Here is a 22,096-nt window from a genome sequence, read left to right on the forward strand (position 1 = left end):
TTTTTTTGATCCTCTTTTGACACAGGTATTTGAGAAAAACCAGAATAACCATCTAGAAAGCAAAAGTGTGTATGTTTGGGCAATCTTTCTAGCATTTGATCAATAAAAGGTAGAGGGTAATGATCTTTCCTAGTGGCTTTATTTAACTTTCTAATCAATAACCATTCTATAACCTGTAACAATTCTTTGTGGAATCAATTCATTCTTATCATTGGGAACAACAGTAATACCTCCCTTCTTAGGGACACAATGAACATGACTTACCCATCTACTATCAGCGATAGGATAAATTATACCTCCTTCCAGAAGCTTTAATATTTCATTTCTTACCACTTCTTTCATCTTTGGATTCGACCGTCGTTGATGATCAACAACTGGTTTAGCATCTGGCTCCATATTAATTTTGTGCTGACATAGAGTGGGACTAATGCCCTTAAGATCATCAAGAGTATACCCAATAGCAGCACGGTGCTTCTTCAGAGTTTTCAATAATTTCTTTTCTTCATGCTCTGAAAGGTTACCACTAATAATAACAAGATATATCTTCTTTTCATCAAGATAGGCATATTTCAGAGTATCAGGTAATTGTTTAAGCTCAAACACGGGATCACACTTGGGTGGAGGAGGATCCCCAAGAATCTCAACAGGCAAGTTGTGTTTCAAAACAGGCATTTGGTTAAAGAACATTTCATCTAATTCCTTCATTTCCTTTATAAACATATCATTTTCATGGTCTAGCAAATATTGTTCTAAAGGATCAGTAGGAGGCACAACAATAGAAGCAAGACCAATAATTTCATCTTTACTAGGCAATTCTTTGTCATGGGGTTGTCTACGAAATTTAGAGAAATTAAACTCATGAGACACATCCCCAAAACTTACAGTAACAGTTTCTTTCTCACAATCTATCTTAGCATTAACATTGTTCAAGAAAGGTCTACCAAATATAACAGGACAAAAATCGTCTTGTGGGGAACCAAGAACAAGAAAATCAGTAGGGTATTTTACTTTCCCACACAGGACTTCAACATCTCTAACAATCCCAATTGGTGATATAGTATCTCTATTAGCAAGTTTGATAGTAACATCAATATCTTCTATCTCAGCAGGTGCAATATCATTCATAATTTCTTGATATAAAGTAAAGAGAATTGCACTCACGCTAGCACCCACATCACATAAGCCATAATAACAATGATCTCCTATTTTAATAGAAACAACACGCATGCCAACAATAGGTCTATGTTTATCTTTATCATCGGGTTTGGCAATTCTATCAACTTCATCACAGAAATAAATAACATGCCCATCAATATTATCGACCAAGAGATCTTTAACCATAGCAATACTAGGTTCAACTTTAATTTGTTCAGGGGGTGTAGGTGTTCTAGTATAACTCTTACGAACCACAGTTGAAGCTTTAGCACGATCGTTTATCCTAACAGGGAAAGGTGGTTTCTCAATATAAGCATTAGGAACAATAGGATCAACATTATAAGTAATGTTTTCTTCTTCAACTTTAATAGGTTCTACTAATTTCACTTCAATGGGAGGATGATATTTAAACCACTTCTCCGTAGGGAGATCAACATGAGTAGAAAATGATTTACAAAAAGAAGCTACTATCTCGGAGTCAAGTCCATATTTAGTGCTAAATTCATGAAAAGCATCGGCATCCATAAAAGATTACCTTCGTCAATTTCCCAATCTTCAAAGTTGTGTTTAATTCTTTCCAATAAATCCCATTTGAATTCAATAGTCTTCTTCATAAAAGAACCAGTACAAGAAGTATCGAGCATGGATTGATCATTACGAGAAAGCCGGGCGTAAAAGTTCTGAATTATAATTTCTCTTGAGAGCTCATGATTGGGGCATAATATAACATTGACTTAAGCCTCCCCCAAGCTTGAGCGATACTTTCTCCTTCACGAGGCCAAAATTATAAATATAATTTCGATCACGATGAACTAGATGCATAGGATAAAACTTCTGATGAAATTCCAATTTCAATCGGTTGTAATTCCAAGTTCCAATATCATCGCATAGCCTATACCATGTCAATGCCTTCTCCTTCAAAGATAAAGGGAAGACCTTCTTCTTGACTTCATCCTTGGGCAAACCTGCAAGCTTAAATAATCCACAAACTTCATCCACATAGATTAGATGCATATCAGGATGTAGTGTTCCATCTCCTGCATAAGGATTAGCTAGCAGTTTCTCTATCATACCTGAAGGAATTTCATAATAAATATTTTCAGTAGGTTCAGTGGGTTGAGGGGGCAACTCTTTGCTCTTCCGGTCAGGGTGAAGATGCCCCGAACAAACCCCTCAAAGGATTATTTTTCATAGCAACAAGTGATAGTAAATTTCAGCACACTATATAAATGTTTCCTTACCAAAGGCGCTTCACCCCCCGGCGACAGCGCCAGAAAAGATTCTTGTTGACCCACAAGTATATGGGATCTATCGTAGTCTCTTTCGATAAGTAAGAGTGTCGAACCCAACAAGGAGCAGAAGGAAATGACAAGCGGTTTCCAGTAAGGTATTCTCTGCAAGCACTGAAATTATCGGTAACAGGTAGTTTTATGATAAGATAATTCGTAACGGGTAACAAGTGTAACAAAGGTGCAGCAAGGTGGCCCAATCCTTTTTGTAGCAAAGGACAAGACTGGACGAACTCCTATATAAAGCAAAGTGCTCCCGAGGACACATGGGAATTACTGTCAAGCTAGTTTTCATCATGCTCATGTGATTCGTGTTCGTTACTTTGATAATTTGATATGTGGGTGGACCGGTGCTTGGGTGCTGTCCTTACTTGGACAAGCCTCCCACTTATGATTAACCCCTCTCGCAAGCATCCGCAACTACGAAAAAAGAATTAAGATAAATCTAACCATAGCATGAAACATATGGATCCAAATCAGCCCCTTACGAAGCAACGCATAAACTAGGGTTTAAGCTTCTGTCACTCTAGCAACCCATCATCTACTTATTACTTTCCAATGCCTTCCCCTAGGCCCAAACAATGGTGAAGTGTCATGTAGTCGACGTTCACATAACACCACTAGAGGAAAGACAACATACATCTCATCAAAATATCGAACGAATAACAAATTCACATGATTACTTATAACAAGACTTCTCCCATGTCCTCAGGAACAAACGCAACTACTCACAAAGCACATTCATGTTCATAATCAGAGGAGTAATAATTATCATTAAGGATCTGAACATATAATCTTCCACCGAATAAACCAACTAGCATCAACTACAAGGAGTAATCAACACTACTAGCAACCCACAGGTACCAATCTGAGGTTTTGAGGCAAAGATCGGATACAAGAGATGAACTAGGGTTTGAGAGGAGATAGTGCTGGTGAAGATGTTGATGTAGATTGACCCCCTCTCGATGAGAGGATCGTTGGTGATGAGGATGACGATGATTTCCACCTCCGGGAAGGAAGTTTCCCTGGCAGAACAGCTCCGCCGGAGCCCTAGATTGCTTCTGCCCAGGTTCCGCCTCGAGACGGCGGCGCTTCGTCCCGAAAGCTTCCTCTCGATTTTTTCCAGGTCAAAACCCTTCATATAGCAGAAGATGGACACCAGAGGCCTGCCAAGGGGCCCACAAGCCACAGGGGCGCGCCCCGAGGCTTGTGGCCTCCTGGTGGGTCCCCTCTGGTATTTTCTTCACCCAATATTTTTTATATATTCCAAAATAATTCTCCGTAAATTTTCAGGACTTTTGGAGTTGTGCAGAATAGGTCTCTCAGATTTGCTCCTTTTCCAGTCTAGAATTCCAGCTGCCGGCATTCTCCCTCTTCATGTAAACCTTGTAAAATAAGATACAAAAGGCATAAATATTGTACCAAAATATGTAACAACAGCTCATAATGCAATAAATATCAATATAAAAGCATGACGCAAAATGGACGTATCATATCTTCAGCATTTGGCTCTCTCAAGTACTCAGGACCAAACGCTGCAATCACAGCCTTGCAGATCTTGTACATGGAGTCTAGGCACCTAGACTCGCTCATACAGACGTACTAATGAATGAGATCAACGGAAACTTCATATGCAAGCATCCGGATAGCTGCGGTGCATTTCTGATAAGAGGAGAAGCCAATCTTTCCAAGGGCATCCTCCTTGCACTCGAAATACTTATCGTATCCGACCACCACCTCCCGAATACGGTTGAAAACATGACTAGCCATACGGAAATGGCGCCGGAATTGGTGATGTTTGAAGAGCGAGTTGGGTGTCTCGAAGTAGTCCTTCCAAAGAAGGAAATGACCGTTCTCTCAGTTGCGATTCAACGCTGGAGTATGCCTCGGGATCTAACCCCGGAACAACGGCCGCTGCCTACTAAAGTGTTCATGGACGACCAACATAGCAACCACCATCTCCTCGTCGTCGGATGAAGGATCATTCGAGTCGCAAAGGAAATTGTGGAAACAGAACTCGTCGACGGAGTCCATTTGTACCTTGCGGGCAAACTGTCGAACAACTTGCAAGCGTCGTCGAAGAAGCAGGCCCGCGAAGAGACGCACGCCTCCCCTGGACCAGGTAGCTGGCCTGGCGACGTCCGGCGAGCATGGCGGCGTCAGACGAGCATGCCGGTGTTGTCGAAGGAGCTGTCAGGGGCGCGGGGGCCAAGGTGGTGCTCGCGGCGACGTTGGGGAGGGGGGAGCTGTGGTGGCCCGGAGACGAGGCGGTGGTGGCAGCGACATGGGAAGGTGGCATGCTGCGGGGGAGGTATGTGGGTGCGGACTGCTGGCAAGGGCATCGAAACTGGGCGGCAACGACGACGGGGTGGGGCAGCCGAGGGCTTGCTGTCGATGGGAGAAAGATAATGGACTGTGTGCCACCAACTGGCGGGCCCAGGGAAGGAGTAAGCGGGCGTCGCGCGCGTCCGCCTCGACGCAAATGAGGCCCAAATTTGGGATAGGAATGGATCGTCTCGACGCAAATGAGGCTCAAATTTGGGATAGGAATGGATCACCTGGCGGACGAAAAACGGACGCGCGTCTATTTGGGTCAGCGCATTGAGCCGATTTTTGTGTTTGTTTTGATCTAAACGGACATGCACAGACTAAATGGGTCGGCGCATTGGAGTTGCTGTAACTCGCATTGGAGTTGTTCTAACAGCATGAGGCTCAGACACAACGGAAGGTAGGAGGGCACTCTCAGGCTGGGAGGCTCCATTAGGCGGGTACTATGGACATCCTTTATAGGAGTGATAATGCCTAAACTTCAAGTTTCTCTTTTAGGTTACTTGTTCTATATTATTTTTTAACTAAAAATATCAAGACGTCATGTGGTTATCATATACTACCACGCACAGCAGCTTAATTCCTGATTTTGCGTACACTTGGCTTTTCTTGTAATATATTGCACATACAACAGGTCAAGATTAGGTCACCAATATGTTACTCTATGTATCTTTACAACGGCAGGATTACATGCGTGTACTGTAAAAAAAAAAGGGAAAATAAGTTAAGAAAATGCATATGCTGGGCTCATTCAGTTATACTTGACCACAGCAATCAAATTAACTGCACCAAGCACTGTCCCAGGCTGTTGTTGATTGGAAAGATTAGTTTTGGTTCCTGCACATGGGAGGGACAGGTTCAAGAACTACCATCACATTGCTTGCCGTGTCAGTACAAGACAGCCACTTATTTCATGCTATGAACTGAACAATTGTAAAGCTTAATCTCCTACCTTGATTGACTGCTTATTTTGACCAATACTTGTGTAATTACAACTTGGGCCTGGCTGACTCTGCATCAAGCAGTTGTGCATACATAGTTGTGATTTCTTTTGCAAAATACGCCTTTGCTTGCGGTCTTTTGACCTACAAAAGTACGGAAATGAAGTGTCAGCATTCCTGCATTTCAATCCACTCAAACAGAATTGATGGGCCTACCTTGAATGTTGGGGTGAGGAGGCCATTTTCTAGTGTGAATGGTTCAGCAACAAGAGTAACAGCTTTGACAAACTCAAAACCTCTTAGCTGATACAACAATAAGTATAGAAATATCATCAGGAATCATCTCGATCACGTCCGGAATAGAGAATGTTAGTTATGGAGAGTGTGCAGCAACAGTCAAGAGAGAGACCTGTGCTTCCTTCCCAATAGAATCCATGTCAGCCAGCACAGCAGCTCTTGCTCTAGGATCAGAACAGAGCTGTCTTAAATCCTCATACTACAGGTTAGCAAGGACAAATTAGGCTGTGTTTGATAGCAAACTATTATAAAAAACCAAAGTATTGAAAACTACAGTAATTTAATCTGTAGGTACAGAAAACCACAGTTTTGATATAACAAAGTATTTTGAAGTATTGGGAATACTGTGGACCTGTTTGGCAAGAGCTTATATGCGCCAACCAAGATTAACTATCTCGCCGTTTGAAGCAGTTGCAAACGCTCGCATTGCTAGCTAGCTAGAGTTGCAAGCTGATTAACAGCCATGCACAAAGCACTAGCATGCACAAACTAGTACGACCACCGACTAATTGAACGGACGGACAAGCTCGATGCATGTTACACTCACCAAGGATACAATCAAACTAGTACAACATACTGGCACGGAGCAACGACCTGACGCTCCGCAACACGGCTATGCCGGCGGCGCACCACGCAAAGTGGAGCGGCGCATGGACGAGAACGGCTTGGTCATCGCGGCCAGGCCCATCATGCAGAGCGAAAAACGGATTGGACGGACACGACTTCCAGGCAAAATCGGAGGAAGCAGCGGGAGGAACCTTTTTGATTTGTTCATGGCCGGCGACCAAGACAGCCTCCACGAACGACAGGGCGACGGCGGCGGCCAAGGATGGGCTCGTTCTTTTCACATGCTCTGTTTTAAAAAAAGAGGTCCAGGGTTGTTTTCTTATGCAGAGAAAATACCGTGGTTTAGGGAATACTGCTGTATTAATATTGCAGTTTTGTGTGGTTGCCAAACAGATCACCGTGCATACAACAAAACACATGTGTCTTCGAAGGGGATCAACCATCAGTGCACCTGCTAACAGAGAGAATTAAAGCAGAGGCCGCCTTATGGGTTCGGGCCGGGGCTTCAAGCCTCCGATTGGTGATCCCTAGCACCTGGGATGTCCACTAAGATCATTGTAAAATAAACTGCTAACCACCTCCTAGGAGGCGTGTAACCTGTTCCCCCACTTTTCAATGAAAAGAAACGCAAAGTCTTTGCGTTTTCTCGAAAAAAAAACAGCTCACAGTAATTTAAACTGTGGTAATCATAAAAACTGTAGTATTCTCATAATGCATAGAGCATACACATGTAACACAAATATCTAGAGTCTCATTTATAGCTCTGGTTTTGGAAATAGGATCTGTATTTTCGTAATTATACATAATTCACTGTTCCAGTATTCATAATCTGGACCGCAAAAGAAAAAGTATTCATAATCCGAACATACGAGGGAAAAAAATATTGATGGTTTACACTTCCAAATAATCGGTATTTTCTAGTTAGGGTTACTCTGATTATGTGTTCTTAAGAGATTAGGAGAAGGTGATGCATGTATGCAACAATCAACGAATATTACCTGGATTCCTTCTAATGCAGCCCAACTCTTCAACACCTCTGGCTCAACTGCTACAACGGCAACTAGGCAAGAATTAAAGCTATCGCCTGCATCCAAACCAACATATTCAAAATATGCATGACCAACATTAATAGTTACAGCAAATAGAAAATCATGATATTACCATATACAAAGCACTGGGCAATGAACTTGCACTTGGCATAAACATTCTCGATCTTCTCCGGAGCTATGTATTCTCCTTGAGCTAACTTGAAAATGTTCTTTTTCCTTGAGGTACGGAGATATAAAAATAGTAATTTAGGAAGAGAAGCCAGACTAATCAGAGTCCGGGGGAAAGACATGCAGAGAGTATAGAAACAACAGACAGATAAGATGCAATAGATACAGCACTCAAAGTAAAATAAAAGCCTCATGGAAATATGGAGTGTCTTCCAGTTTTACCTGTCTATAATCTTTAGGCGCCCTCCAGGCAGCCACAAACCTATGTCCCCAGTATGCAACCAACTATCCTCATCAATGACCTCTCTGCTGCATGTTACAAAACACATCCGTATATCACTTTGACAAATTACATGAGCCATTTATCAAATCCTACTTAACAAAAGGTAAACAGAAGTAGGATATCAAGTTACGTTTGAACTTCATCTTTATAGTAACCCTGGAATATTATAGGTCCCCGGGCACATATTTCTCCACGAGGGTATGGTTGATCCTCAGATGTGTAGTTCATTTCAGGGACATCCACAAGTTTAACCTCTGAAAATGAAAACAGGGTTTGCATTATGAAAGCATGTGAGTGAGCTGTGCAAATATTACGAAACAAATGGAACACGGCTTCATTTGTTACATGAGTAAGAATATTTGATATCTTTCACAACAATTAGACAAACTTAATTCAATCCAATCAGCATGCAGAATCAAACAAATTGAAGAACTTAAAAGTAACTCCAAAACAAATGCCAAACATAAAATATAAAATAATGACTATATGGTATAAGTTTCTTTGATGCAATTATTTTGTAGTAACCGTCAGCTTTCAAAATATGACCATCATTGCAAAATAATCAAATCCATGCAAGTGCGTCATAACTTTAGGGTGGCTTCTCTGTATACTGTTATTGCATTAAGTTGGCCTCATGGGCAATTAGCATCTGTATAAGCACAACTACAGCCAAGCATATCTGATTCCGCGCCTGAAAAATGGAGCTTACCACAAGCAGGATTGGGAGATCCAACATGACCAATTGATATATCACCAACATCCATTAAAGTAATGACACAAGATGTTTCCGTCATTCCGTAGCCTTCAAGAATATCACCACCAAAGCATCTATAAAAGAAAGTGTTATGATTAATAAAGCCAGGTTCTTCATCATGCCACACTAAGGGAGGGCAAATGAAGTTAGCTTACATTCTGAGGAATTCCATTACATCTGGCGACAATGGAGAAGCACCTGAAGACATAACCCTTACTCGTCCACCCAGCCTAGCTTTTATTTTGTTAAATACCAGCTTATCCCACACTGGGGATGGATTCCGTCCTAATGACATTAAGAGTAAAAATATTCATTCATTATACGTATTGGTGGTAAATAAGATTGAATCAAATGATGTTCAGTAAATGCTAAAAATGCATCTTTCAGTACAATGAAAACTTCTTGGTAATTCAGATACTAGCCCAAGTTTCAGTGTATGAGTTACATGCTTCAGTGTAAATAACCCAAGAGGATTACTAGCTCAAGCTTCAATGTACTAACAATACGTGCTCTATGATAGGAAACTCTTAAGTCATTATAAAGGCTTCCAGCTTCCGTTTCCCGCGTCTATAACCCTATTTCATTTCACAAATAGTGACCTACATGAAGATCATTTGCTTATCAGAGTCCAAATGGCTGACTGCACCGTTTATGTTTCTCTTGCCAGCTATATTTGACGATCACGTAATCAGTATACATATACAAGAATAACAAGAACAACAAAGCCTTTCAGTCCCAAACAAGCTGGGGTAGGCTAGAGTTGAAACCTATAAGATCTTGAAACCAAGTCATGGTTCTAGCACGTGGATAGCTAACTTCCACGCACCCCCGTCCATGGCTAGTTCTTTGATGATATTTCAGTCCTTAAAATCCTTCTTAACGAACTCCTCCTATGTCAAATTTGGTCCACCCCGACCTCTCTTAACATCATCAGCACGCTTTATCCGTCCGCTATGCACATGCGCTTCTGGAGGCTTGCGTTGTATATGCCCAAACCATATCGGATGATGTCGGACAACCTTCTCTTCAAGCGGTGCTACCCCAACTCTATCACGTATATCATCATTCTGGACCCAATCCTTACTTGTGTGACCACATATCCATCTCAACATGTGCATCTCTGCTATACCTAATTGTTGGACAAGTCGCCTTTTGGTTGGACAACATTATGCGCCATACAAGATCACAGGTTGAATCGTCGTCCTATAGAACCCGCCTTTTAGCTTTTGTGGCACTCTGTTGTCACAGAGGATGCTAGAAGCTTGGCTCCACTTCATCCATCAACTTTGATTTGATGGCTCACATATTCATCGATATCACCATCCTTCTGCAGCATTGACCCCAAATATCGAAAGGTGTCCTTCTAAGGTACCAGTACCACTTGCACATCAAGGCTAACCCCTCCTCCTCCTCGTGCCTAGTAGTACTGAAACTGCACCTCATGTACTCAGTTTAGTTCTACTAAGCCTAAAACCTTTTGATTTCAAAGTCTGTCTCCATAGCTCTAACTTTCTATTAAGCCACGTCCGACTATCGTCAACTAGCACCACATCATCTGCAAAGAGCATACCACATGGGATATCTCCTTGTATATCCCTTGTGACCTCGTCCATCACCATAGAAAAAAGGAGGACTCAAAGTTGACCCTTGGTGCAGTCCTATTTTAGTTGGAAAGTCGTCAGTGTCGCCATTGTTTAAGTGTATATGCGGATTACCTAGCCCTTTCCATCAGTTCGGACTTTGGTTGCGGTGGCCAGTGCATGAAGATTAACATGGTATCAGAGCCTAAGGTCTTGAGTTCAAGTCCTGGCTTTCACAATTCATGTTGTGTTGGCTAGTGCATGAAGCTTAACATGGTATCAGGGCCCAAGGTCTTGAGTTCTAGTCCTGGCTTTCACAAATTATGATAAATTGTTGTTGCCCCCTTTGTGTCCACGTATAGGCCTCTTGAGCCATACCAAGTCTATTCACGTGTTGACTTCCCGTATCACACGTGAGAGGGGGTGCTGAAGTGTATATGTGGATTGTCTAGCCCTTTCCATTAGTTCAGGCTGATGGGTGAACTGGTGAGGTGCATATGACTTACAACCAAGAGGTTCAGGGTTCAAAACCCAGTAAACGCAATAAATAATTGCGGCCTACCCCCACTTCTGCTGCCCACATCATAACTCCAAAGGAGCATAGACGTGTTGGGAGTGTAATGTCCGACCCTCTCCCATAGTTCAAACTTTTGCTTGCATTGGCTATCACTTGTCTAAACACTTAGGAAGAATTAGTATTGGTCTAGGAGTCCTTATTAGACTATGTTTACTTTCCTTGCACCTCAAGTCTTATGTAATATATATATGCCCTATGGGCTATGTAATAGAGATAAGTTGCATCATAACATGGTATTAGAGCCTAGGTTTAGGTCTCCTCCGAACACCGCAACTCATCCCTGCTCTTCGATCGATATTTTTTTTTGGTCTATACGATCCGCACGTCTCCTGTGCTCATCCGGTGAATTCTCTCTAGATCCCCCTCTTCTCGATGAAGATTTCCTCTGCTTCCGCTCCAAGACCTAGCGTGGTTGTCTCCTTCGACCCCGGTGGAACTCCTCTGCATCAACTTGGGCCTCTACACGCTCACCGCTGGACAACCACGACTCTGCCGGTGCTCATCCAGGCTGCTGTCTCCGCATGGCCGTCAGGGCGCTGCCTGTCCCGCACAATGACGTGCCACCCTCCAGGATGCTGTCTTCGATCCGTCGGCTGTTTCCCAGGCCAGAAGGTTCCTGATCCATGCTCCCAAGGCCGTGGTCCAGATCCCGTCACACATGACGTCCAGATCGTGGCCCTCGCAGGCGCCCCTTCCAGATCGAGGCTGCAGCCGTTGCCGTTCCGCCTCTCCCGCCGCCCGCGTGTGCTCCTCTTGGCCGCCGTTGCCTCTGCTCCGCACGTGCGCTACTTGCTGCTGCGTGCTCCCTTGGCCGCAGCGGGTGCTGTTCTGCTCCCGCACACCCGTGTGCGTGGCTGCTGCTATCTCCTGCTACGCTTGCTACTGTTGCATGCTGCTGCTATCTCCTGCTACGCTTGCTACTGTTGCATGCTTGTCTGCGCTGGCTGCTGCTAAACCACGTAGCACTCGTGCATCTCTGTTTGTTGTTTTCTTAATTACCGTTGGTCCTTCTCGTGAGCAGACGTATTACTTGCACTAGGTTCTCTACAGTTTATTTTGCAAACACGATGGCTCCTGCATCTACGTCTCGTGTGTGTTTTTTTCTTTCTAGTTCTCTTTGTTTTCCGGTGCGTCCACCAAATCCGTTGATATTTTGTGTTTCTTATGCCATGCAAGTCCACCATACCTTTGTCCGTCAGCCTTTCTCTGGTCCTGATCCTTTCTATACAACTTTTGTGGCCTACTTGCCCTTGTTGTTTCTTATAGGATTTTCTGGACTCTTTCTTCATTGTCGATCTATGCCCATTGTGCCTTAGCCGCCGAGCTTCTTTCGCCGTTGGTTGTCGTGGGCTATGATTTTTTATGCAATGCTTTATACCTCTGATGTGCCATCTCTTCGTTACCCCTTCGGCTTGACTCGATAGGTTGTGACGACTCTTCATGCTACGACGACACTTTCAAGACGCGGATTTGGATTATCATTTTTTTCTAGTGTTACACTTCTTCAAATGCAATGCTATTGCATACGCTTTGCATTTGAGGGGGGGTGTTAGGAAGAATTAGTATTGATCTAGGAGTCCTTATTAGACTATGTTTACTTTCCTTGCACCTCAAGTCTATATATATATATATATATATATATATATATATATAGGGCTATGTAATAGAGATAAGTTGCATCATAACAGTCACAACATCATTGTACATGTCCTCGATGAGGGTAATGTACTTTGTTGGGACTTTGTGTTTCTCCAAGGCCCACCACATGACATTCCGCGGTATCTTATCTCTCCATAAGTTGTCGTACCAAGAAAATGGCCTCCATAATCGACCTCCCAGGCATGAAACAAACTGATTTTTAGTCACGCTTGTCATTCTTCAGCGGTGCTCAATGACTCTCTCTTATAGCTTCATTGTATGGCTTATCATCTTAATTCCACGGTAGTTAGTACAACTTTGAATATTCCCCTTGTTCTTGAAGATTGGTACAAATATACTCCGCCTCCATTCTTCGAGCATCTTGTTTGACCAAAAATGAGGTTGCAAAGCTTAGTTAGCCATACTATTGCTATGTCTCCAAGGCCTCTCCATAACTCAATCATTATAAATATGCCCTCTGAAAATTAATTTGGATAGAGAGAAAAGGGAAATCCTAAGTTGATGACTAAAGTGTGACTTGACCCTAATGATCTCTTAAGTCCAAACTAATAATGGATGACTGAAGTGCGCATATTTAAGCTTTTTACTTATATATGTGACAACAAAAAAATCTTTAACCAATTCCTTACCATTAATAATAGCTTGCCTCTTAGCATTATATGCAGCATGAAATAATCGTTCTTTCAACCCACCAGACTCCTTCACAGCATTTGTAATTCTGCATAAATAAGCCAAACATATGGGCGGGTACTATCACATATGATACCAAAGAGGAAAAATATAAAAAAAATACTGGTTTAGTGATATTTACGCAGCATAAATTTTGTTATATAACCGGGGAACACTCGCAAATACTGTTGGTTTCAGAGTATTAAGGTCATCCATCAGCTTCAAATTATCCTGGAATTAATAAAAATACTCATCAAAAAGATGAAAAGAAGCCAACATACAATGTATACACACTACAATATTATCTTGGAACACGACAATCCTTCAAAGGAGACATTAATGGTATTTAGTTAATCAATAAATGACCAACAAGTTTTGTAGAACTATTTAAACTAGAAACAACTAAAATGTGAAACAGCAAATTTGATAATCCACTTCCAACTTAAGTCTGGCAATAACTTATAGAAGAACTGATTATCACTTAATATTGAATGCTTATCAAAATTGTTCTACACGCAGTTATTAGAATGATAATACAAAGCCATTCGTAAACATATTGTCCTAAATAGTCCAGATCTACATACCCCTTGGTAGAACCCAACGGCAGCACCGCGATGAACGAGCCATATTTGGTTAGTTCTCTCGTAGATGTGTGCCAAAGGTAGATATGAGATGTACCTGGGGAGAATGGCGAGTGGTATTGTCAATAGTATGAACTGATATAAACTGAAAACTGCACAGGAAAACAACAGTTATAAGTTAAATTTAAGATCTCACACGTCCGAGGGGTAAAACTTAACGCCCAAGTCCTGGCCTGCTACATTTGCAATGAAATTCGCATGAGAAAGAACAGCTCCCTGAGAAAAAAGATTGGCCTCCAGCTTTAAATATCTGAAAAATAAGGGTACAAGAATCCGACTAATGGAGCAAACAAATCATCATAGGAATGAATATTTTACCTTTGGTGTGCCAGTAGTGCCACTAGTGTAGCAGATAGTGGCAACATCTTCAGGTTTTGGAGGCCGAAAGGGTTGGGGACTCATATGTCCCTGAGTTAAAAAAATAAAAAGAAGTCAATAAATAAATAAAAAGGGGAACCAGTAATAGGGATGAGCATAAAGCTAGAAGTGGTGATATCCTTTATTCAAAATCAAAGCAAATAAAGTATGGATGGTGGTTACGACATAGGTTTTGCATTTCAAATTATATTAAATGAAGTTAACATGTCAAGCTGCATGAACAAATACAATCGGTGAATGTTAATGTGTATGTACAGTTGCAACTTATGAACAACTTTGTCCAGAACGGAGTTAATATACAGACCCACCACCCTTCGTAGTCATGCAAGATTGCAGTACACACTCATTTGGTCACGTGTATTACAATGGAAGTAAAGAGTCAATGTATTTGAGCACACTTACATATTATGTCATGCAAGATTAGTCAGGATATAAATTGCACATTCTGCTTGAGCCCAATACCGTAACTCATATCATGTGCTGACTGCAAGGCTTAATAAGGTACTAGTCAAAAATCTGAAATGTATAACGGCAACCTAAGTGCAAAGCTATCGCTCCGTCCCCACCCCAGCCTGGAAGGGCACTGCCTCTGTTATAATGCTGGTGACCTGGTGCATCTGGAAGCATTGGAACACAATCATCTTCAACGGCGCCCAGCCGAGCTTGGCTCGCCTGTTTGAGTGACCAAGTCGGAAGCCAGGCAATGGGTGTTGGGGGTGGAAAGGGGCTGGCCGCCCTGCTACCGGTAGCGACGGAGTCTAGCGGCTAGGGGTGTTATGTTGTAATATGTGGGTGTTGCCCATTGTTGGGTTTGTACTAACTCTTCTTCTGTCAATGCATCAAAATGCAAGGCTTTTGCGTTTTATCATGGAAAAAAATTAATGCATATTCTAACATAAGCACCAGCAAGATGTGTCAGTTTTGTACCTATCTGCAAAGTGATTCCACAAAAAACCAACTAAGCCCATTCCAGATTGATGTCGGCAATAATGGCTATAACATTACTATTTCTCAACTCCACATACACATAAACAATGATTTACCAACTAGTTTAAATGGTATTGTGTTGACTGGAAACATTCATGAAAAGTGACCTGTATGGTGTTAAAGGATCCAACAAGGTTTGTACAGGAAAACTCAATGATTATTCAGAAAGCCCACCTGTCTGTGTAGCATGGAGTAGGTTATGATTTCCATTCCAGCAGCTGCAGGTGAAGATGGCATATTCTCATCGACTCCACCAACTACCTAAACAGAAAATATTAAGGAAAGACTAAGAATAAAGGTTTTTTAACAATCATGGGTTTTCCAAATTGCATATCTTAATCGTAAATGACCTGCACTTACCACGATAAGGCGCACACAAGGCATTTGAGTTATAAAGCTTAACAACTGAAATGAGCAGACAAATGTAAGTCAAAATAAGTTTAAATTCATATGTACTTGAGTACTTCTTTATCAGAGTCTATCTCATTATACAGTGCAAAGCTAAATGCAAGCTGATGTGTATAATATGATTTAGCATCTCATATAACATACTAGAATTAAATTAGGATTAAAGACCAAGTCAAACCTATTGCCAGATCATCGCACACACACAAAAATTGTCGCCAGATCAGACCCCAGTACCCAACACTTCAATGATGCATGTATGCAGATATGATCCAGAACTAACGGCATTTGATATGCATTCATAAACTATACGGGCTTTTGACACTATGAAGCACTCCTGAGAGTGAGTGTATGAGATATATATAAACAAAGCCCCGAGTAGGATGACATCAACACTAAAAGGAAGACTCGGTTTCCATTTACCAGGAGTGTGCTTGCCAGTTGCAAGCCTAGCTAGGACCAGTATGACAAAGAAAGCTGTAAGGGATGCCCCTACAGTATAAATAGGAACCCAAATTCACATCCACGAGGACTTAAATCCATGTAGTGGGATTGTACATCCACTCCCCCAACCAAGTGGGCTAGGCTCACTTTCTACCAGTGTGTCAATGTAAGGTTACAGGTTATTCAGTGCTCTGCTATAAGTGATGTTTTAATGTATTGTACAAACTAGGAATAGTCTAGGTCTGGATAAATCATTGAAGCTCACAGTTCTTAGTGTTTCAGGAACACAGAAGATAGCCTCTACTGATGCATGATTCACAATGAACTGAACTGCATCTGGACCTGTAGACAGTAAGAAAAACAAAATCAGTCTCTAAAATGATTAAAGGGAGAACAATGATCGTTCTGTGCTGTGGACATACCAAGAGTATCATATAGTGGCACAGAAACATATGAATACGCAGAACAAGCATTGTCAACTATGGTCCACTCAGGTCTGTTTATAAAATACAGACCAACACGTGCGCCCTGATTCAGATCAAAAGAATACTCGAAGGTAAGTTGAAACAAATTCCCTATAGGGCAATTCAAGTGCTATTTCAAGACATCAACATCTACAGCTTTATCTGAACAGAAAGAAAAGGACAAGTGCCTTTTTCAGACACCGATGACTCACTTTAGGTATTCCATGACAAATAAGACCAGAACCTATTGCAGCCCTGCTTGTGCCAGCTTCTCCATAAGTCATCCATTTGTAGCTGTAATGTTATTTCTCGCTCAAGAGCTAGGATAAGATAAGAAACACTACAAAAGGTAAATCTAAGGCATACATCAGATAATTGATCCTTACTCTCCAATTGTTCCATCTGAATGGACCCTTGTACCTAGGTATCTACAGTCTCTGAAAGTCTCAACTGCATTCCTGTCCAATTAAAGATAGCAAGGACACTATACATGAGAGATTGTTAAGGTACTGCGATTGGAATAATATGAAATACAACCATATAGACACATTAGGAATAGCGAGAAACTTTTTCCATGGCACACTGATTTTCCATACTGAGGGTCACTTTAGCCAAACATCCCATCAGCCCAAGGTTTTCAAAAACATGTAAGACTATGAATATCATATCATTGAGCATTTAATTTTCTTATCAACAACTTAGGCTGCACCAACTCATCTTGCCAGTTTTAAACAAAATCTTCAGACAAAAGCTTCTGTATTATATTCAAATTATTTTGCAGCTCTTGATTTTTACAGCAGCAAGTTTCCTCTGGCAACAAAACTAAGAAACCAAGAAAAAGAGAGTCCCAACTTGCATTAGGTTGTGGTTGTCAGACGCCCCTGATGCTCTGATTAGCCTTCTGGCTAGCGATTGTAATCCTATCAGTAACTAAATTAAGCTCCCTTTTTCACCGCAAAAAAAAATGCATTAGTTTGTGCCAAACCCATAGATTTGCTACTCAATAGAAACAAGCGCGTTAGAATAACTTCGATGGCACTTCCGGATTGTATCACTTTCTGTGAGCTCTAGGTCGCCCTGTGCTGTCATAAGACTCTTTTTTCTAACTTAATGAAATGCACGAGAACATATTCTCTCAAAAACAAAGAAAAGAACTACAGTGATAAAAAACTGAAGTGATTAACACCAAGGGTTCTACCGGCTAGCACCGTGGGCAGGCCAGCCTGGGATCGTATCCTCACTCCTGCTTTATTTAGCCAGTTGGCTAGTTTCTCCTAGCTACCATTCATATTTATTTTATTTTTGATAAATAACTGAAGTATTTTGTCAACTTCGCCTATGTCTTCTAGGCATAGCCGGTCCCAAGCCCAGGTAAAGGAGGAGGGTTGTGATAGGCTTGGCGAGCCAACGTAAAAACTAGCCAGTCCCATGGGTATGAAACCCATTTGAGCGAGAGTAGTACTAGGATGGGTGACCTCCTGGGAAGTCCTCGTGAAAGGGTTTCATATCTAAGGGTTGTGATAGGCTTGGCGAGCGAACGTAAAAACTAGCCAGTCCTTTGGATATGAAACCCATTTGGGCGAGAGTAGTAATAGGATGGGTGAACTCCTGGGAAGTCCTCGTGAAAGGGTTTCATATCTAGCCTACCCCAACTTGTTTGGGACAAAAGGCTTAATTGATCTTATTATAACTGAAGTATTTTATCAAGAGAGAAATTAAGATGAGTATGCTTACACAAAGTTATCGTGCAACGTCCCAATGTCTGGGTAGTCTGAAAATCTATCTATCAGCGTTATAGGTGAATGTGCAGATCTGCAGAAGATTAGAAGCACAATTAAGAGTCACGAAATAGGCAGAAATGCAACATAATAACATTATAGTTCCTGAATGTGCAGATCTGCCAGAGATTAGAAGCGCAATTATGAGTCACGACATAGGCAAAATGCAGCATAACATTATACTGCCTCAAGAACCTACCGGTACACGTTCCACTTTCCAGTCTGCAACTTCTCGGGGAGGACAGCGCTGTAGCCAAGCACTGGAGAAACTATTTGCGGTAAGTTTCTGACGATCGGTAAGCTATATTTGAAACAAATTTTAAAAAATCCTTGTCGCTCGCTCTCTTCGGGGTACTAGTACGGCAGTGCCGCCCAGCGAGTCAACGGCGGGCAGGGGAGGAAAGAGAGAGGGCCTGTGATGCGTGCGTACCGTGGGCGTACTCCCCTGCGGTGGGATTGGGGGCGAGGCTATCGGAGGTGCGGCGGGCGGCGGTTGCTTGGGGCTGGAGGTGGGCGGAAACGGCGCGGAGGCGGCGGTCGGTTGCGTCCATCGGTGGGTTTGCCGTCGCTGGTGCTGCTGGGCAGGGTAGGTGGGGGAGCGGAGAGGAGGGGAAACGGAATGTGTACCGCGTGGGAGAAGAGCGGAGACGGTGGTGTTTGGGCAAAACGGGCAACATAGGAAGAATTTCTTCGAATTTGGGCACAATTCGTTAGTTCTTTTTGCCTTGATACTGTCGCAACTACTGTTGGTAGATGCTGTTGCGTTCGATGACGTCGTCTTTCCTGTTTTCTTCAACGACCTCATCGTCATACGCTCGGACTCGTGGCGAGTCATATTCAATGTTTGATGGGAGCACCGCCTCCGCCCCGTATACCATGAAGAAGGGCGTGTAGCCGATGGATTTGTTTTGGGTTATGCGCAAGCTTCAAAGGACGGAGGGGAGCTCTTCCACCCAATTGCCGTTTGCCCGAACGAGTGGTGTGATGAGCCGTGGCTTGAGGCCTTGCATGATTAGCATGTTAGCTCGTTCGACTTGTCCGTTGGATTGAGGGTGTGCCACAGACGCATAATCTATATGGATCCGTCTTTGGTGACAAAAATCTTTGAACACCGAGGCGGTGAAGTTGGATCCGCTATCCATGATGATGTTATGCGGGACGCCGAAGCGGTGAATGAGGCAGAGACGAGCTTGATTGTCGTGTCGGCCTTCGTGTTTGTCACCGGTTTAGCCTTGATCCACGTGGTGAACTTGTCGATTGTCGCCAACAAGATTTTGTGGCCTCCTGGCGAAGGCTGAGCTTGCCAACCATGTCTAGCCCCCACACCGCGAATGGGCATGTCAATGGGATCGTCTTCAGTGTTGAGGCCGGCATGTGTGCTTTGTTGGCAAAGTGTTGGCGGCCCTCGCAGCTTCAGACAATTTCCTCGGCGTCACGCATGGCGTGAGGCCAGAAGAAGTTATGACGGAAAGCCTTTGCTGCAATTGTTCTGGGGGCTGCGTGATGGTCGCAAGCCCCCGCATGTATTTCTTCGAGGAGCTTCTTGCCCTCCTCCTTTGGGACACAGCGCTGGAAGACGCCCACTTGACTGCGCTTGTATAGCTCGCCGTTGATTATTGTGTAGGCCTTGGAACGAGAGACGATGTGTCGGGCCTCCTTTTTCTCCTGCGGGAGCTCACTCTTGGTCATATAGGCGTGCAGTGGTTGGATCGAGTCTTGGGTGTGGATCACCATTACGGCCTCCTCTGATGTGTCTGAGGATGGTGGGGTAACCTTCAGGGCTGCAATTTCTGAGGTGTCGGGGTCTGTCGTGGTTGTGTCGAGGCCTTGCATCTTGATGGATGGCTTATGCAGTATCTCTAGGAAGGTCTCGTCTGGCACGGGCTCTCTTGATGACCCAACGCGCGCGAGGTTACCCGCCGTGATGTTGTCGCTTCTTTTGACATGGTGTAGTTCTAGTCCATCAAACTTTCCTTCTAGTGCCCAAACGGCAGCGTAATATGCTGCCATCTTTGGGTCCTTAGTGTCGAATGTTTTCATGACCTGCTGGATCACGAGGTCGGAGTCGCCGCGGCAGATGAGACGTCGAATGCCCATGGAGGCCGCAATCCGAAGCCCGTGCAGAAGGGCTTCATATTCTGCTACGTTGTTGGAGTCCCAAAAATGGAGTTGGAGGACGTAGTTCATTTTGTTGCCTCTGGGAGAGACGAGGACCACTCTGGCCCCTAGTCCTTGTACGGTAATCGACCCATCGACGTACATAGTCTAGTACTCGAGGTCGATGTTCTTGGGGACCTGCTAGGCCTCTGTCCATTCCACCAGAAAGTCGGCGATGGCCAGATTTGATTTCCGTGCACGGCTTGTAGGAGAGCTCGAACGGCAGAAGTTCGATCGCCCATTTTGCCACGTGTCCCGTGGCGTCCTTGTTGTTGATGATATCGGAGAGTGGTGCATGGTTGACCACCGTTATTGGGTGGTCTTGAAAGTAGTCCCACAGCTTCCTTGCGGCTATGAAACTCCATATGTTGTCTTCTGGTCATGTGAATACCTTGTATTGCAAGGCGTTAGTACCTCGCTCACGTAGTACACTTGGTGTTGCACACGGTGCACTTTTCAGCCTCCTCTCATTCCACAGCAATGACAATGCTGACCACTTAGGTGGTTACTCTGATGTACAACAACATGGGCTCTGATTGGGCCGGGGAGATTACGAGTGGGTTTGATTGTAGTAGTGTGTTGAGGTCGATGAATGTCTGCTTGGCCTCGTCGCTCCATTAGAAATTGTCGCCCTTTTTGAGAAGGTGATATAGGGGCAAAGCCTTCTCACCTAACCGTGAGATGAATCTATTCAACGCCGCCACGCATCCTGCGAGCTTCTGTACGCCACATACTGTCTCCGGGGGCTCGAGTTCCACTATTGCTTGTATATTCTCCGGTTTTGCCTCTATCCCTCCCTGGGACACAATGAATCCCAGCAATTACCCAACAAGGGCCCCGAAGAAACATTTGTGGGGGTTTAACTTCATGCTGAAATTGCGGAGGTTGCTGCTGGAGGTCGGTGAGGAGGCTTGATCATTGCTTGGATTTTATTATGATGTTGTTGATCTAGACCTTCACATCTACTCCGATCTATTTGTTGAAACACTTCTGCACCGTCAGCTGGTACATAGCCCCCGCGTTTTTAGGCCGAAGGCATCGTGATGTAGCAGAAGGGTCCATATGGCGTGATGAAGGAGGCCATCTCCTGGTCGGACTCCTTCATTTGTATTTGGTGGTATCCGGAGTACGCATCCAGGAAACATAAGCGTTCGCACCCCGCCATGGAGTCGATTATCTAGTCGATCTTGGGTAGAGGGAACGGGTCTTTGGGTCATGCTTTATTGAGGCTGTTGTAGTCCACACACATGCGCCACGTGCTCTTCTTCTTTAGTGCCATCACTGGGTTGGCCAGCCACTCCGGGGGCGCGACCTCCCTTATGAATTTAGCCACGAGTAGGCGCACTATCTCTTGTCCTATTGCCATTCACTTTTCTGTGGCGAAGCGTCGTATGGCCTATTTTACTGGCCTCGCATCCTTGTGGACGTTCAGGCAGTGTTCGGCCTTCTACGCTGGCACTCCTGGCATGTCGGTGGGCTTCCATGCAAATATGTTCCAGCTGGCTCGAAGAAAAGCGAGGAGCTCT

The 22,096-nt window shown here is 43.5% G+C and overlaps 2 protein-coding genes across 5 annotated transcripts; both read right to left on the reverse strand.

Moving 5' to 3' along the window:
• Window positions 1–5,359: 5,359 nt before the first annotated feature.
• LOC109779749 (long chain acyl-CoA synthetase 6, peroxisomal) lies at window positions 5,360–19,164 on the reverse strand. Of its 4 annotated transcripts, none has more exons than XM_020338379.4 (24): window positions 18,844–19,164; window positions 18,613–18,673; window positions 18,370–18,447; window positions 17,022–17,093; window positions 16,848–16,929; window positions 16,594–16,699; window positions 16,437–16,513; window positions 15,683–15,727; window positions 15,497–15,583; window positions 14,276–14,365; window positions 14,094–14,173; window positions 13,901–13,994; window positions 13,459–13,547; window positions 13,277–13,365; window positions 8,987–9,116; window positions 8,787–8,905; window positions 8,208–8,331; window positions 8,017–8,103; window positions 7,739–7,842; window positions 7,576–7,661; window positions 6,123–6,209; window positions 5,930–6,016; window positions 5,725–5,857; window positions 5,360–5,609 (listed from the first exon to the last, which is right to left on the reverse strand). In XM_020338379.4, the coding sequence occupies exons 1-23, from the start codon at window positions 19,088–19,090 to the stop codon at window positions 5,762–5,764; spliced, it is 2,217 nt and encodes a 738-aa protein (XP_020193968.2). In that variant the 5' UTR covers window positions 19,091–19,164; the 3' UTR covers window positions 5,360–5,609; window positions 5,725–5,761. The 4 variants fall into 4 exon arrangements, with proteins under 4 accessions (XP_020193968.2, XP_020193964.2, XP_040242759.1 ...); XM_020338375.4 differs by having other exon boundaries at window positions 7,739–7,890; XM_040386825.2 differs by having other exon boundaries at window positions 8,017–8,100; window positions 18,844–19,113.
• A 662-nt stretch (window positions 19,165–19,826) lies between these two features.
• LOC109779752 (uncharacterized) lies at window positions 19,827–20,510 on the reverse strand. Its single transcript, XM_020338381.1, has one exon. It carries the CDS (start codon window positions 20,508–20,510, stop codon window positions 19,827–19,829), a length of 684 nt encoding a protein of 227 aa, XP_020193970.1.
• Between the last annotated feature and the right edge of the window lie 1,586 nt (window positions 20,511–22,096).

Source organism: Aegilops tauschii, chromosome 4 (genome assembly GCF_002575655.3).
Source record: "Aegilops tauschii subsp. strangulata cultivar AL8/78 chromosome 4, Aet v6.0, whole genome shotgun sequence".
In the NCBI taxonomy this organism is placed as follows: domain Eukaryota; kingdom Viridiplantae; phylum Streptophyta; class Magnoliopsida; order Poales; family Poaceae; genus Aegilops; species Aegilops tauschii.

Excerpts from the sequence above, each read along its gene's own strand:
- LOC109779752 (XM_020338381.1), bottom strand. The coding sequence starts at position 20,510 with ATGGGCATTCGACGTCTCATCTGCCGCGGCGACTCCGACCTCGTGATC.
- LOC109779749 (XM_020338375.4), bottom strand. The coding sequence starts at position 19,090 with ATGTTGCCCGTTTTGCCCAAACACCACCGTCTCCGCTCTTCTCCCACG. Across the intron at positions 17,094-18,369 it reads ACGTTGCACGATAACTTTGT|GAATGCAGTTGAGACTTTCA; the intron begins GTAAGCATACTC and ends TTAATTGGACAG. Across the intron at positions 8,332-8,786 it reads ATCTCCCAATCCTGCTTGTG|AGGTTAAACTTGTGGATGTC; the intron begins GTAAGCTCCATT and ends TTTCATTTTCAG.